Source organism: Lycium ferocissimum, chromosome 2 (genome assembly GCF_029784015.1).
Source record: "Lycium ferocissimum isolate CSIRO_LF1 chromosome 2, AGI_CSIRO_Lferr_CH_V1, whole genome shotgun sequence".
NCBI lineage: Eukaryota > Viridiplantae > Streptophyta > Magnoliopsida > Solanales > Solanaceae > Lycium > Lycium ferocissimum.
This window is the reverse complement of record NC_081343.1, coordinates 45292227-45310442: the sequence shown is the minus strand read 5'-3', so window position 1 is coordinate 45310442 and position 18216 is coordinate 45292227. Positions and strand designations below refer to the sequence as shown.

Below are 18216 nucleotides of genomic sequence, written 5' to 3'. Positions count from 1 at the left end.
CATGTTGATCTTTGGGGATATATAGAGTACCTACCTTCGATGGAAATAAATTCTTCTTGACTATAGTTGATGATCTTACAAGACTTACTTGGATTTTTCTACTTAAACAGAAGTCTGATGTTTGTGTGTCCCTACAACACTTCATGAATTAAACCAGAAATCAGTTTAATAAAACAATAAAGATCATCAGAACTGATATTGGAATTGAATTCCTAAATTCTGTGTGTGACAATATGTTCAAACAATTGAGATAACTAACCTACATGTGTGTACTGTTATGGAGTGGCTGAAAGAAAACATAGACATATTCTTGAGGTTACTAGAGCATTGAGATATCAAGCACATATTCCTATCAAGTTCTGGGGCATTGTGTGTTAGCAGTTGTATACTTGATCAATAGACTGCCTAGTTCAATACTGCAATATCATACACCTTATGAGAAACTGTACAACAGGAAACCATCACTAAATCATCTAAGGATATTAAGATGCTTGTGTCGTGCTAGAGACTCCACTCAACAAGATTGGGGTCCTAAAGCTAAACTTCAGAGAGGGGCCCTAATTACACTTTTTTTTTTTTTTAAGGAAAAGATCGTTACCTATATTTTTGTTTAAAGTCTACTTTTCTAGTTGTTTTAGATACAAAATCATTAATTATTGTTTGATAATCGTCAAGAATAATGCAAAGTTGTTAACAATTTTTTTAAATCAGTTTATTCTAAAAATAATTCAACTGACAAATAGCTAATCCATCACGTGACTAAAACTTCTTCTTCTTTTTTTTTAAATACAAATTGTGTACCTTGTTTGTCTCAATTTATGTACATAATTTAGATTTCGAGAGTCAAACTTCTTTATTTTTATCGTGAATTCACACATACAACCTTTAAATTATTTAAAAAACCAATTTACATATTTAGAAACTACATAAAAATACTACTAGTCACAATAATTTTGAAACAAATTAGCCATAAACTTAATAAAAAAATGGGGCTCCAAAAATTTGGGGGCCTAAGGCCATTGCCTTAGTAGCTTTGGCCTTGAGTCGGCCTTACCACTCAGCATGATAAACTAATGTCAAGAACAAAACTGCTATACATATGGGTTATTTTGAGTTACAAAAGGGGTATATATTGTTGGATTTTGCTACTCAGTCATTCTTTGTTATCAAAGATATCACATTCAATGCAACTATTTTTCCTTCTTCTGAACAACCTACTGACAATACACATGTCTTTGTAGATACTTCTACATTAACAAGCAACACTGATCTTTGGGACTGATGGGTTACTGATACAGATACACACCTCAATAGAAGTGCTACACAAAATCAACCACAATTACCTACATCATAACAACTAGCACCAGAATTTGAACAACTGTAGAATGCATACATGCCTCAGATTCCTCAAGAAATGCATGTTACTCAAGAGGAGCAACTACAGCCAACTCATGTCATCACACAAAGACAGTCATCTAGAGGGAAAAAACCTCCAATACGGATGAAGGACTTTATGTCACTCAACATTCAACAAGACACTCCTTACAGCTTGGACAACTATATTGTCACACCCCGAACCATGGCCTGGGCGTAACACGACACTCAATGTCTGACTGTATGTGACCGAGTGAACCACATGGCTTGCTGACTCAACATGGGCATGAAGCGGAATAAACTATGAACATGCATAATTTAAGTAAAGCGCGGGACCATAAATCGTAAGTCTGAAAATATCATAATATCATAATGCGGAAATATTCTGAATAAACATAATATATTAATGAGCCAAAATGGCTAGACGACTCTGAATATCTATCATAACATAACTGACCAGTCTATGAAATCTCTGACATGAATCTGTCTACTAAAACTTTTTACCGGGATAAAGCCCCTGGCATACCTTAACTGCACGACTGAAATAAACATAACTAAAGCTAAAACCCCGAATAGAATCGGGCTCACCAAAAAGCTGATACGTGCTGATCCGTCGTCCTGTAAATCTGCATCGTGAAATACAAGCCCCGAGGAAAATAAAGGGGACGTCAGTACACTTGAATTGCAAGGGTATGTAAAGCAACTGAATGAAGTAAAGCATGCCGCATGAAGTAATAGAACTGCAACTGAACTGTGAACTGAACATGGACATGAATATCATTTGACATGAATATGTATGTGTAACATGAGTAAAATATTTTAAGCACGTAAAGATATACGTAGGAGAGCATTAGTAGAACCGACATGTAAGTACCACGTAAGAATATGACGTCTGGTCTCTGCCGACCAGCTAAGCCATCCTGTACCTTGCCGGGGTACAAGACATGAACATGAACATGAATGGATCCAATAACCACAATGGGTAAACATGAAGGTATCGTCCTAACTGGGAGGAGCGATCCTTATCCTACACTGACATACGTAATTTCAGGCTGTCTGAGCCTTCTCAGTAATCTGTGCAACTCCCAAAACATGAACATGGCTATAGTTGGCTTAGTAGCCGATGAATTATATAACTTGCTTGTAAAAATGATTCTTGCTTGTATTTGAAGAGAGTATATAATATAGCTTGTACGAAAACATGGAGACATGTAGGATTTTCATGAATATAAGCATAATAGTACATATCTTGCACGTATGAACCCATGGAATGTAAAGTATAGGTTTTCATGGATTACGGACAGATTCTCAATAACCAAAAGGGAATATTAAGGACACATAGAACGAAGTAATCATACAAACATGGTATATCATGGTACATGAGCTTAGGGTTATCAGAAACATGTCTAGAACCCTAGTTTTTAGTGAACTTTCGTATAATCATGGAAGAACGTGGCATGGGAAAAACACGTAAATAGCAGCCCTGCATACCTGTTAATGCTCCAAAACTTGTAACTAATGGTCTGAACTTGAGAAGAGTACCAAAAGCTTTAATCGTAAATCCTTGCGATGAGTTTTCTTGAAAACCCTAGGTTAAGAATAGTGGAGCTCGCTTAGGAATTGATTATACTATGATAGGATTGCCTGAAAATATGTGGAAAGGATTACCTTGATGTAGGAGATATTTGGGAAGAGAAAACCTTCGTGCTAGGTCTTGGAAATTATGACAACTGATTTTCTAGAATGAAGTGTCGTATTTATACTATTTGCTATTCGACAGTCTAAGTCTGGGTAAATACGGATCATCAACATATCGATGGTCCGTCAATTGGATCGTCGTTGTGCAAAACAGAGGGAATCAGAGAAGTGTATTTTGTGAAGCAAAAGTACGGTGCATCATTGACGGTCCGTCGATTCGACCGTACTGTCAGTAGTCTGAGAAAGTCCAGAGAGTTTGCAAAATGAGGTCCTAGGGACGGTGCATTCTGACGGGTCTTCGATCACTCGACGGTTCATCCCTCTAGCCGTCGAATGACACCTGCAGAATTGAGCCTGGTTTTTCGATTTAAACTCCCCTTTTTGGCTTCCGGAATCCCTGAGTCATAGACGCGGCTTAGTTTAAAAGTACGAGGTGTTACATCTATAGGAAATGATAAATTTTCAACCAAGTACCAAGCATATCTCACTAATTTCTCCAACACTAAGGATCCTACAAACTACGCAGAAGCAACCAAGGATTCTAGATGGGTACATGCTATGAAAGAAGAAATATCAGCACTAGAAAACAATCATACATGGGAAGTAGTAGCACTGCCAAAAGGAAAATATACAATAGGTTGTAAATGGATATACAAGATTAAGTACAAGGCCAATGGGGAAATTGAAAGGTTCAAGGCTAGACTAGTTGCCAAAGGATACAGTCACAGAGAAGGGATTGATTATCAAGAAACATTTTCACCTGTAGTGAAAATGGTCACAATAAGAACTATTTTATCATTTGCTGCTTCTCAACAATGGCATATACATCAAATGGATGTGTATAATGTCTTTCTTCAAGGTGATCTCAATAATGAAATGTATATGGATATGCCTCAGGGATTTCCCAGTAAGGGAGAGATTGTGTGTAAGCTGGTCAGATCCCTATACCGCCTAAAACAGGCTCCAAGATAATGGAATGCAAAACTATGTGAAACACTTATCAGGTTTGATTTTGTGCAAAGTCAACATGATCATTCATTATTCACTAAGAAAACAGATCAAGGAACTGTCATAGTGCATGCTTGTCTATGTTGATGACATGTTGTTAACTGGGTACAGCCTGAAACTGATAGAAGAAACAAAGATGTACTGCAGAAAACCTTCAAAATGAAGGACCTAGGGGAACTGAAGTATTTCCTAGGTATTAAATTTGCAAGGTCAAAACTAGGTATTATGATGCATCAGAGAAAGTATGCTTTGGAACTAATCTATGAAACTCTGCTAAACCAATATCAGCAACTATTGACAACAATGTCAAACTCATACAACAAGACAATATGATGAACTTATGAGTGAAATCAAGAAAAGAGACGATCCACTAGCAAATCAAGAAGCGTATCAGAAGTTAATAGGAAAGTTGTTATATCTAACTGTAACCAGACCTGATCTATCACCTGGAGCACAAACCTCAGCCAGTTCTTACAGAAGCCTAAGAAATCCCACATGGATGCTGCACTCAGACTGGTAAGGTACATCAAGACTAATCCAGGACAAGGAATATTATTGTCAAGCAAACCTCAAGACAAGGTAGCAACCTACTGTGATGCTGATTGGGCAGCCTGCCCTCTTACAGGAAAGTTTGTTACTGGATTTCTTATCTTGGTAGGAGACTCTTTAGTTTCATGGAAATCAAAGAAGCAAACAACAGTTTCAAGAAGCTCAGCAGAAGTTGAGTACAGAAGTTTGGCAACCACAGTTGGATGTGCCATACCTCCGTAAGGAGTACCCATTTTTTTTTTTTTTTCCCCTGGAAGAAGGAACAAGTGCAGTGAGTTTGAAGTCATGTTTGAAAGGAGTACTTCTGTATATTTTGTAGTCGCAGTGGGACAAAATTTGCACGATCACGTCAGCCTTGTGTTTGATGCTACTGTGCGGTAGGTTGAGTACCTAGTCATTATAAGTTAGTTGGTGAAAGCTTTTTATTTAGTTTAATGTTACATTTGTTCCTTATGTTTTAAACATGAGGTTTGCTTTCTTTCTATTAAGTTCCCGATACATTCTTAGTTTAGCATATTCGGTCCCTGCCAAGTTAGTTACTGGCAGGGAGAGCTGTAGCTACCCGTACTGAATTAGTTAGATGCTGTAATTATTCCCTTTGGGGAGATATGAATGAATCTATCTAAGTTTAGCCCAAGATTTCTTTTTGTTTTCTCAGCATTTCCTTTGCTTGCACTGTAAACTTGAGCTGCAATATTCCTGCAGTAGAAGTGCAGTCCACAGTCATGATTTAGTGTGTATCTAAGATTTGCTACATTCTGTGGTTAATGCAATGCACGTATTGCCATTGACTGATTTGTTTCTGGCAATGCTTTGCAAAGTATGACGCTCTTTGGTGGATAAAAATTTACCCGTATCAGGTGTTTACACTTGACCTATATATGCATACATATGTTTGAACATGTACACCTATCACTTAACATTAATTAATGTATACTTCCACTTCATTAAATCACTTAATCATGGTAAACTGAATTATTTAGATGTAACATCCAATGGAGGTAAGCATTCACCCGGAGGTTAAATCACTTAAATCTCTGGTGCTTCATGTTCTAAGTTGCTTGCGCTTTGGGATCTCGCAAGTGAATCTCTCCACTCATGTATGATGATTTGGTTTTTTATTGTCCTCAGGTACAAAAGAAACTGGCGCAGACATGTTTGCTAGCAATTTTGGTTTCTAATGGCATTTCTCTTGTTTAGGTTTATTGTGGATCTTAGTCTTGTTTGATGGAGTTATTATGCCAGTTCTCAAAAAATAGAAAATGCAAACAGAGGGGGCAAAAGAAACTAGATTGCTCTGTCAAATGGCTGGAATCATCCTCAATAAACAAAAAGTTAATTGAGATGGACCAATTTTTTTTTAAAAGAACTCGTTACCACCTATGTTTACCCATAAATTGCATCAACTAAAAAACACCTTAGTGTAGCAATCAATAAACAATTTTGATGGAGCAGTTAATTTACCCAGAAAAACTCACGACTACGCCTATATTGGAACAACCCCCCCCCCCCCCCAGCATATTCCGCAGAGAAAAATACATAGCAAAAGCCATACTAAAATTCCTAAAAGGAAAAAATATTCAAAACCTTGGGGTGGGGGTAGCTACCAGAAAACCTAGAAAGTATCACTGCATAAGGGAATGGGATAATCATAATTAGGCTTGAGAGGCGTGAAGGCATTATTGGCAAGTGTTTGCTGATTCAACAAAGCCAAAACCAGTAGCCTCTTGTGTTAATAGATCAAATTCAGGATCAGTGCTGACAATTGGCCAAAGATCTTGACACCCAAAATTCTGCATCATCGTGCCTTCCAAAGTGGCCAGCTGAAACAATGAAATGTTTAAGACCCTGAGAATGAAGGTAAATCTTCACAGAGAAGGAAAAATGAAATGAGACACATCGCAGCTCTGTGAATAAACTCACCTCGTAGCATAAAATGTTCCCCGTTTACATAATTACACCCTCAGTATCCTAAGAAGAAATGAGTAGAAGATGATACCTGTATAATTTATCCGATGTGGCTTCTTCCACCACCATGCTAAAATGTACAGGAACATCATGACTTGCTCTAATCACAGTCAGCTCCACAGATTCTCCAACATTATTCCACATGATTTCGAATAGCTAATGACAATTTGAAAAAGAAAAGAAGAATAATTATTAATATCAATAGGAAATTGCATTTCTGATTGCATGCATATTCTCTCCTTGACTGTGTTGATTGTTTTTTTGTGTGTAAGCATTGAATCTCAGTACATTTACTTGAATGCTAAGTTGCATTGATCAAGTGGAAGAAAAGGATTTTTTTTGGCAGAATAGCACATAGTTACCAGAAAGCCTGTTCAGTGCAATGAAAACCCAATAATCAACAACTAGTAATAGCATCAATTTAGACCTGATCACAAAGACATGCCAGGCAGAGTTGTATTCGCTTAGCCATAGCCTGGCCTACCAATTTGGGCCTATAACTCTCAGGAGAAGTCATACTTTCGACATGGATATTTTCTCACGACCTTAAGGAAAATGTCTACCCAATCTTATCCAAATAATAAGTGCGATGAGTGGGTGAACCTAGGCAGTTTCAACGAAAAAAGATGTCCCCTAGGCCCTAACCCAGCATTTTGTAGTTGTTGCATTAAACTATGATTAAGACTAGCACCAATATACATTATCAAACCAGTCAAAACTATACTCTTTAACATGACTAAATGGCAACTATCTTCATAACCAAATAGCTAATGCAAATGAAGGAACTGAGATTTATGTCCTAAACGATTATAGAAAAAAAAAAAGGGCACAAATCAGAAAAGCAATGCTCATGTCCCAAACAATAAACCCAAAATAAAAAATACAAAGAATGAAACACGAAAGCAAGTGTATTTCGTTCACTATTTCACAGAAACTATAAGCAATTTTTCAAATTTTAGCCCAACTCTTTCTGACAAAGAGGTAAGAACTGCTCTAAATGAAAAGAAGGGAAAAACAATAATTAGCATCCTTGGGTACACGACATAGCAGCCCTTTCTTAGCTACAGACGAAAGCAGTTAGTTACATAAATAATCGATAAACTATAGGGTGGTCTACTGGTTTCACTAGTTAGATATGAACAAGAACAACGATAGCATCCGCCATTTAACTGACAAAAAAACATGCATGACAGATATTTGCATACTGCATGGGAATGATAAACACAGCAAAAACAAAAGATTAGCTACAATGATAAAGATGAACATGCTAACTACATAAAGAAAACTCCAAACTTGAGAAGAAGCAACTACCATAGTCTGAGGAAAATTTGTAATTTTGAATCATCAGGTAGAAAAGAATATAAGTAACGCAATTAAATACACTCAAAACAATAACAAAAAGAGAGGAAATATACCTCCAAGAAACTTTGAATTCTTTTTCCACCAAATTGAATTATAACATCATTGTGTTTTATGCCAGCAGATTCAGCAGAAGAACCAGGTACCACCTATTGGACAGTTTATCAAATTATCCAGCAATTAGTAAAATAATTTAATTAATTTAAACTAACATACATGGTTGAACAGTAACTTTCAGAAACAGAAGCTCATAACTACCTGTGCAAAAAAGTTGAACTATGCTGTTTACTAATTAGGATAATTGATGGTGTTTGCCATTCTTTTACACTTCTCTAATTTCCAACATCAAATTCGTGTTGTTGCTTATCTTTTCGCAGAATTATGCTCTATGTCTTGTATTTGTCACATCTTTAATGTTTCAGCATACAAATTAGAATAAAGTGTTTTTCTTAATGCACATGAGTAACATGGACAGTGAGGATTCATATAGTCGACCCCAACTGGTTTGGGACTGACGTGTAGTTGTATGGGCACCTCACATCCATCAGAATGCCTTGCATCCAGACCTGGCCTATTCTACCCTAGTGCTATTATGTGCCTACTTTCTTTAACAACTAGAAGTATAAATATATGGACATCAATACCATCCAAAGATCGGTTTTTTCCACAAAAAAAAGCTGCAATAATAGAGAGCATACCTCTTCAACAATGACACCTTTCAAGACGTCAGGGAACTTTGAAATAATTCTTTCCAGAATTTCTAGGCCAGCTGCATAAAGGTTAGTTACTTCCATCCCGAGCCAAGGTCGGCGTGATTGCCTATGATAGAACAAAAACTTAAGATTAGCACCAGGTATTTGTGTGATTAGACTTTCTATAAACCTAAACTCTTCTCCATTTTTCTTCATTACATTTGACATGTACGAGCAGATAATTACATTTGATATGTACAAGCAGATTTTCTATAAGCCTAAACTCACACCATTTTTCTTCATAACATTTGACATGTACAAGCAGATGATCAAGTACCAAGAATTGTTTGTTAACATTCAATATAAACTGTAAGTGGAATAACTATAACATTTTAGTAGACTGACACACACACCACATTATGGATATGAGAATGGCACAATAACATGCCTCCAAAAAATTCCATACATAAAGGTAATAATTTTATTTCTTTTGCAAAATTTTCTATTCAAACACTTGCAGGCTATTATAGAATCTTTTTACATAATTGTTTGACCTTGATTGAAGGGGAAGAGCTTTTCGGATCTGCCTAAAAAGCTGAAAACAGAAAGTGCTAATCAGTTTATAGGTTATTCATCATGATCCATCCTACTCTTCAGACCTTTTATGTGTCCTACTTTCAAAATCACCAAACTCTTATAGTTTTGTTTGCTTTGGACAGACACCAGGCTCTTACAATACTGACTATAATATGTAGCACTTTCAAAAAACCCCAACATACAACTTGAGTAATGTTTAAGCGACATTAGAGATAAACCACAAATTTGACTAGGTCTATACATTAGCAGATCATTACAGCTGACTCTCAGTTGTTAGAGATGATAAATTAGGTAAAACTTAAACACAATAAGGATATGCTGGCGGACATTGTAGTTTTCTGATTTGTCTTTTTGCTTAAAAAACAACAGCAAAACCCGTACGCAGAAGAGTATTTAACTTCTCTTTCTATCAAATTAGACAAAACCATTTTCAAGATATATTATTTTAAAGCACCAAAGCAAGATTTTCGATGATTTAGTCACTGTCCAATGCCTAGCAAACAGTAATGCACAGGTAAGGTTGTTCCTAAGTATCGGCAACAGAGAGATTGCTATCCCTCTTTGAGTTGTTATATGAATGCACTGGTTATCTTGAAGAAGTTGAACATGGTGAAAAGTATTTCTGTGGTTATAAGCCAACTTCTTGGATTGAATGTTGACAGTTTTCGCAAAAACAAATGAGGCCTTAGACCATTCTTCTAAGTTTCGTGTGTATTAAACTACAAATACATTTCTTGTTGTCTAATCAAGCATCAGTTTAAGATCTTGCTCTGAACTAAAACTAAATACAGTAAATTTCATATAACTTCATTCCTGAACTTCACATGCCTGTTTTGGCAGGTTCTAATGCATCAAGCATCCCAAAGAGCATTAACAAATCACTTAAAACAAGTACTTTGAGTCGCATCTTATAATCTCAATTAGAAAACAATCAGTTAAGTATTAGTTTACATTTTAGGTTGCAGTTTTGGTAAGGGTATTTGTAACAAAATCAAGAAGAAAATAAAAGTATACAATCTGGACAATGCAGAATCATAAATCACATATAAAAGAATGTATAGATGCTAGCGCGGAAAATAATAGCTAGGCAGCATAATATGTTTCTTTTCTTAATAAGGTAAATAAGTTTATTAATGTGAAAAAACTCCCACATAGAAGCCATATGCAAAAAGTAGAGAACCTACACACAAAATATGTTCAATGCAAGATGTCTCGTAAAAATATTTGTTGTGTCAACAGGGCCAATTATACAATTTGAGACCGTGCATGCTTAGGAGATTCAAGTATACTACTGGCAATTGCAAAAAAAGAAAAATGGTACCACCACATATCAAACAAACTACAAAGGCGAAGATTAGGAGAATACCTATATTCCTTATAATGCTCCCACCACATGGAAGCTATATTGATTGGTAAGAACGCAACACGGCCTAAATCTTGAAAGCAGATACCAATGACTTCTCCATAGGGGTTAATAAGTGGCCCCCCAATACCGCACTACAATAAAGAAGGAAAAAGCCCTAAATTTGCAATCTTTCTACCAAAAAACCTAACATACAATAGATATAGATAAAATATATACATATCATTTGTTATTGATTAAGAATATATTCAAAAGCAAAATGAACAAAGTCGCTAACCACCAAAGTAAGAGATAAGTGTGAAAGAGAGATTTTTTTTTTTTAATTTTTTTTTTAAAGAAAGTGTGAAAGAGAGCTACTCTCATAATTCTGCAACTCGCCATGAAAAGCTCTTTACAATCGAAGAAGTCATAGTCGCAGCGATCAATGCTACAAGGATCAACCAACAAAAAAAATGAGAGAGAAGTCCCAATAACCAACATGGCAATATGGTAAGCAATAAGCAATGTGTATGTGCTACTGCCTGTGTGTTTTAAGAAACTACACATTATGTTAAAAAACACCTTATATAAGTAAATGAGAAAACATACTTTTACCACCCATAACTCACCATAACCCCTTTGCATTTTAAACAAAAGAAAATAAAGAAAGGATTCGCGGATTTTCTACTCTCTCAATAACCAGCTTAGACTTGTCTGCTTATGGAAATGATTCCAATATGCAGGAGATGTATTCGACATCCTCGGTCAAAATACATACCAGTAGCAGATTGACCAAACAAGTGATGTGTTACTTATTGGACCACAATGACGTAGCCTACAATCAGGAACATGTCCCTTTCTCTAAGGACATGCAATTACAAAACCAAGACTGAAAAAGAACAGGTGAATTCATTTACCTATGAGCAAAATGCAAATATTGACTTTCTATACACAGAGAAGTAAGAATTAAAATTTGAGAAACGCAACAACATCAACTTAAGCCCTCAAAATGCATGATACAAGCTGATAGCAAGGCATATTACAAAGGCAAAAGAAATAGTGTAAGAACCAATTACAATACACAGAGCCCTCGTAAATTAGGACTCCCTAGTTTAGCCAATATATTTCATTAGTCATAATTATTTTTACGGTAATGAAATACCAATGAAAAAACTACATACATGTGTATTTTTGTGCTTACTTATTTTCACTAAAAGTCAAAATCTTACTACACATGTAACTACAAACAGAAGAATGCAATCCAGAAAAGAAAACGATAGACAAGCAGAATAAGGAGTAATATCAAGGGTAACTCCAAAAGACCATTCGAACCCAATATTATTTTCCAGTCGAGGTTTTTGTACTTTATTTGAGTTATCCTTCTCAGAAAAAAAGATCCATTAGTTTCAAACACTAAGGATAAAACTGAAATTCTATAAAATTAAAAAAAGATCTAATTTGACAAGAGGGTAGAAGGTTCTAATAGTTCACCAAGTCTTTTTACAACTTACAGGCTCCATTGAAAGCTAAAGCTAAAGTGCTTAACAAACCCTCCAGCAAAATAAAACTGTGTAATCCAATTCATAGCCACTATCTCAGTGGCATGCCCATTATGCATCTCTTAATTGATCAACAAGTCACAATGTCATCTTAAACTCCTGAATTTCATAGTCTAACACATCTTATCAAACACACAAACTACTTATTACCCAAACTATTTGTACCCAAATAGAAAAGATATTTTGATATTATTTAGTCAATTCATTATTAACATATGCGCAAATCAAAGAGATCACCAACGTTGAAGTTGTTGACTTATCACCAACATTGAAGTTGTTGACTTAGTTTTGTGAACTGAATTTGATACTAAACCTCACACTTCCAAATAAAAATCTACTACATCTCAAGGGTTCATTAAGCACAAAAATATACTATATGGTTGGACTTTATTTCAGGATATAAACCTTTTATTTTTATTTTTTGAATAAGGTAACATGATATACACCTTTTATTTGCCTAGGAAGTAAAGATGTAGTCACCCAAAATTAGTAGTAGATTAAATCTGTTGTATTATGTTTTTAGGCCTAATAATTTCCCTCTCCCACTCCTTTATTTCTAAGGAGGTAATTGCAATAAAATAAAGTGAAATAAAAGACCAACCTGAATTCACCAGGAGCAGCCATGATATCATACGGCTTCGTATAAAAACGACTAAGTGCAATGACTGAATCTCCAGGAATAAGATTAAATGAACTCGAATGCGGACGAAGTTGAAATGGCTTTTCCTCAGTAACCCGGAGTTTACTCGGATCAATCGTGATAGAATCACTTAAATGAGCTAGGGATGCAATTGGAAGTGGTGTGTCCGATAGAATCTTTATAGCAGCAACATTGTAGTGGAAGTCATATGACTCGATTTGACCGTCAAATGATCTGCCATCAAATAAGTGCACGATAACCTAATGACAAGAATTTGGTTAGAAATGACATACAAAGGACTGTCAATAACCAAGAAATAAGCAGATACGAATTTTGTGAAGAAGTGATTAGACAAATTTGAGAAGAGGATAAAGACAATTTGAGAACAAGATAAAAATAAACCACCAACCCTGATGTTATCTGCTATAGCATTTCTAATTGTGGAACACCTAAGAAGACTTGCAGTGGTCAATATTATGCTATAAGTGTTAACACTTTCAATAATAGTCCCAGAACATTGAAATATTTCCTTTTCCCCTGAAAAATGAACATAAAAGTAAATATGAAAGGTAATTTGTTAGCAACTAGAACTTAAAAATAATAGAAGTGAAAAAATTTAAGTCCACGAATTAAAGAAACAAACATCGAAGCAAGCAACAAATATGAGAAAAAAAAATACATGAACAAACCCGAGTATGATTTAAGACAGACGACAGACGTGGAAACTTTTAAAGCAGCCCTCTTCGTGTAAATATCTAAGTGCTGATTTGGAGGATGCAAATAAACATTTTGTTCCTTTGTACTCAAATCTGCTGTTTCACTTACAACATCAGAACCTACATAATTTTACAATAAAACAACATAAATAAATGAATTCTGATATCAAAAAAATTAGAGGAGAAATTTTATTAAACTCACTGTACGGAGCCTCCTTTGGCTCCCTCTTCCAGGAAGTGAAAGCTTCCACCCACTTCCTTTTGTAACTATCAAAATTCATAATTTACCTACAAAATAAGTCATTTTACTCTTATATATCCATCTCAACGATTTAAAAGCAAACAAATACTACTATGTGATCAAAATAAATTCTAATACATCTACGGGAATCTGATTCAACACCTCTGAATATTCAACTTAAATTGTACCAAATCATGTCAAGCCCTCTCCCTCCCGTATCACCATACCAATAAAACTTATAAAACATACCACAAAAGAGCATAAACAAAAGTCAGATACTTCAATATCACTGGATAGAAGAAACCAAACCAAGTCAAAACACATAAGGAAGAATATGGACATACAGCAAAACAACATCGAGAAAAAAAAGCATTTGAATCAAAAAAACACGAATGAATAAAAGATGTCTCCCACGTTGTACTAAAACAGGAATAAAATACGAAGGAGCATCAACAACAAATAAAATAAAACTAGACGAAAGCAGCCTCCCACATTGCACTATATCCTACCTTGCATGTTTCCCAACTGAAACTATGTTACACTGTCTCAACTACCAATAATCTCCCTCTATTTAGTGATATTGCTGGTCTTCATTGTGTAGGGCCAGAAGAAATTGTGCAACAAGGTCAGTGTTTTGGACGGCGCGCGGCGACAAGGGCCCTCGCCTCTCGCCTTTTTGAAGTGCGGCGCCAATAAAATAACATATTAGCAAATATTCCAATTCAAAAATTAAAAGTAGATAGTTGATACTAAAAGTCTAGAACTTGAATGACTCAATAATTCATAAGTGATAAGACAAGCAATACTAAAATTCAAGCAATAGTGCAATACTAATTCATAACCTACTGTTTATAACAAAAGTTAACAATTATTGAACAGAAAAAAGAGGAGCAAAACAGTCACTGCCTCACTGCAGAAAAGAGACAAAAAAAACAGAGGATAAAAAGAGAAGAAGAAAATAGAAGAAGGCAAAAACAAAAAAAAATGCAAAGGAGAAGTCGCTGGAAACAGGGGATGAAAAAAGAAGAAGAACTGAAGAAGAAGCAGAAGTCGAAAACAGAGGAGGAAAAGAGAAGAAGAAGAAGAAGAAGGAGAAAGAGAGAAGTATGCGTACCTGAAGCAGATGCCTGAAGGAGAAGAGAGAGAGTATGCCTACAAAAAACCCTAGCTGAGCTGTTGTAAGTTATATCATTTATTAAGTTTCCTTCAATATCTTTTTTTTTTTTTTTTTTTTTTTTTTTTTTAAAGGCTATGCCTTCCATGTCGCCTCGCCTCAACGCCTTTGGCTCGCCTTTTGAAGGTGCCATCGCCTCTCACCTAAAAGGCGCCAGTGCCTCGCCTCGCCGCCCCTCTCGCCTTTGGCAACAAGGCGCGTGACATTCCATTCCGCCATAATCACGCTTTAAAACTCGATCCAGCTCTCAAACTATATGATCCTCGTCACCAGTCAGCTAATACTCTTTCACAACATTGAACAAGGTTGTACCTCGTATTTTGGTCCCCTATGGAAGCAAATGATTAAGGAACAAGCTATTTGGGAGGATTATGCAGCTATGAACCCTGCTTTCTTTCCTTGGGAACAGGGGAGTCCTTGACCCCCCGTTTGGATGGTGGTTTCCCGTGGTTCATTAATGTATGGTTTTCTATGAAATTATATTTATTTCCATTGTTCTTAAAATTATGTGGTATGGTGTTGTAAACCCATGGTTCATTCCATGATTATATAACCATGAAAAGTCCTAATTTTTGTAACCACGGATTTAATGGTTTTTCTGTGATTACGTATTTCATTTCCGGTGTTGTAAACCCATGATTCATTCCATGGTTAAATTACTATTTAAATATATCTTTGTTAATATTTATGTAACGTTTTAAAATGTAGTACTCATTGATATATGATACGCACGCAACGGGTGTATATAAAGATTATACTTAAAGAAAGAGGAAGCAAAAAAGACAAAAGAATAGCAAGTAAAGAAGAAGTAAAGAAAAAAGACCAGAGAGCTGAACGTGCTGCAAGCAAAAAAGACAAAAGAATCGCACGCAGAGGTTCGAACTAGGGTCACGTGGGTGGCAGGATAAGCCTACCGCCAGTGGCACTTTTCATTCATTTGTTAATCCGGGTGGCAAAATTGTTATATAGTGTTTTTATTATACATATACACATACGTATACAGAGTTTCAACTGAGGAGTCGGGGTGCCGTGGCATTCCCGTCCTTTTACATGGATCCGCCCCTCGGTGCTAGTCTCGATCTCTAGATTTGGGGCATGACACTGAAAATCCCACAGAATTGAATCTCATTATTCAATCTTACAAAAAAAGTCTAATTGACAGCAAGAATTTGATAGTGGTTGCTTGAAGAAGAAGTCAAAAGAAAATCTTTTGCATGCAATAGATAGCATCTTAGTGCTCGGGGAACTTCCAAAGTATCTCGAACGGAGTGTGCTTGTAGGAAAGCCTTAAGATGCTCAGAATGTGCTCCTGAACATCTTCCCAGTTTGAAGACAGATACATGGCCCACTGGGGTATCAGTCCGGTTTATGTTTTCATTTTTTTTAATATAATATTCTTATAATATTACACTTTGTTTGGATGGTTGTTACATATTATTTCATAATGTATCGCATTGTATTGTATTGTATTGTATTGTGTTGTATTGTATCATATTGTATTGTATTGTATTGTATTGTATTGTATTGTATTGTAATGTGTTGTATTGTATCATATTGTGTTGTTTTGATTAATAAAACGTTTGGATAGATTGTATTGCTTCCCATCATTACATAATCTCACACATTAGCGATTTGAAGGATAAACTTATAAGAAAAGTAGGGTACCGGATAGAGCTACCATTAAAAAGGTAGGGTAAACGATAAAATATAATTATTAGATAATTTAATAAAAATGAGAGAACAAGATAAGTAACGACGCGATAACACCAAATCGGTCATTACATAAGTGAGACTTTGCGTCGCTACGTAACGATATATTTAACGATACGAGACATTAAAATTAAAGTAACAATCAAAACAAACATTGTATTTAAACTAACAACACAATATAATACAATAGGTATCAACCATCCAAAGTCAAAAGATTCGGTTTGGTTGCGCTAATTTTGAAGAGAAAAAAAATTACATTTATCCCTTTGAATTTACTTAATTCTATATTTAGGTGTGATTGTTAGGGCAGTGGATGTATAATCTTTACAAGCTACACGACTCACGGGTATTTTGACATCGATGGTAATGTAATTAAGAATTGAAGAAATTCGTGAGGCTTGTTAGTAATTTTGAAAACTTTGTTAACACATAGTTAAATTAGACAACATATTATATTATAGCGTAAAACGTGACTAATATTTAAAAGGGTACTATCTAGGCATTTTTTTCCCAATTAAAAATAACAAACAACCACTAATATATACACCGTCAGATATTAAAATAAGCGTATGCTCGTTGCCTTTGCCGGAACTCGGTGGCCGTTTCTTCACTGTGAGTTTCTGTTGCTGTGTTTTGTCTTCTGAGGGTTTTGATTTTGTTCCTCGTTGATGATTTTTATTGTTCTTCGTGCTTTTTTTTAATTCCTATGTTAATGGCTAAAATCACACCTCAGGTGGAACAGAGAAAGAGAACATCAATTTGGTATCAGAGCACAGTTGAGGATTATTATGCATAATATTCCTCAACTGTGCTCTGATACCAAATTGATGTTTGTACATGGAGCTTCAGGAGTTAGGAGTTAATTAAATTAATTAATTACACTTTAGCCCTTTGCAGTTTTAGCTCTTAGTTTCAATTATGACATATTAGTCCAGTTTAGTTTTTGTACTTTTGTCACATTTGTTCCCTGTAAAAATCTTGCATGAACCTTGTCCTATTTTTCAGGAAACAAAGCTAGGGTTAATGTACTGCAATGTTTGCTATCAATGAACCTGTAGCACGTTAGCATTACCACTAGTTTAGCTTAATCTTTGTGCTTGTTCTCTTTTTTTTTTTTGTAACAAACACATAAGGAAAAACAATACCGAGAAAAAAAAGCCACGAAGGAATAATGGAACAATAAAAATCATGAACGTGGAACAAAATCAAAACCCTCAGAACACAACACAAGAACAGAAATTCACTAATAATAAGTGAAGAAACGACCACCGAGCTCTCCCGAGTTCTGGCAAAGACAACGAGTATACGCCTATTTAATCTCTTTATTTATATTATAATTAATATAATCCAAAGACAAATATATTAGTGGTTGTTTGATTTTTTAATTGGGAAAAGGCCTAATTATACCTTTCTATTTTATTTTAAAATAATATTAGTCATATTTATTTTCCGTTATTATCCTATGTTGTCGAATTTAATTCAGTCGTTAATAAATTTTTCAAAATTACCCTCAAACCTTCACCAAATTGTCCAGTTCTCAATTAAATTACCCTATTTCACTTCATTAACTTGATTCTTAATTTAATTAC

The 18216-nt window shown here is 35.3% G+C and overlaps 1 protein-coding gene across 3 annotated transcripts; it reads right to left on the bottom strand.

The window, feature by feature from the left end:
- Positions 1-5923: 5923 nt before the first annotated feature.
- On the bottom strand, positions 5924-17940 carry LOC132039879 (putative protease Do-like 14). Of its 3 annotated transcripts, none has more exons than XM_059430437.1 (11): positions 17872-17940; positions 13705-13790; positions 13476-13622; positions 13196-13323; positions 12748-13046; positions 10966-11035; positions 10612-10742; positions 8655-8775; positions 8013-8105; positions 6629-6753; positions 5924-6452 (listed from the first exon to the last, which is right to left on the bottom strand). In XM_059430437.1, exons 2-11 carry the CDS (start codon positions 13781-13783, stop codon positions 6428-6430), a joined length of 1218 nt encoding a protein of 405 aa, XP_059286420.1. In that variant the 5' UTR covers positions 13784-13790; positions 17872-17940; the 3' UTR covers positions 5924-6427. The 3 variants fall into 3 exon arrangements, with proteins under 3 accessions (XP_059286420.1, XP_059286412.1, XP_059286427.1); XM_059430429.1 differs by lacking the exon at positions 17872-17940 and adding an exon at positions 14253-14414; XM_059430444.1 differs by lacking the exon at positions 17872-17940 and adding an exon at positions 13906-14124.
- Positions 17941-18216: the final 276 nt, after the last annotated feature.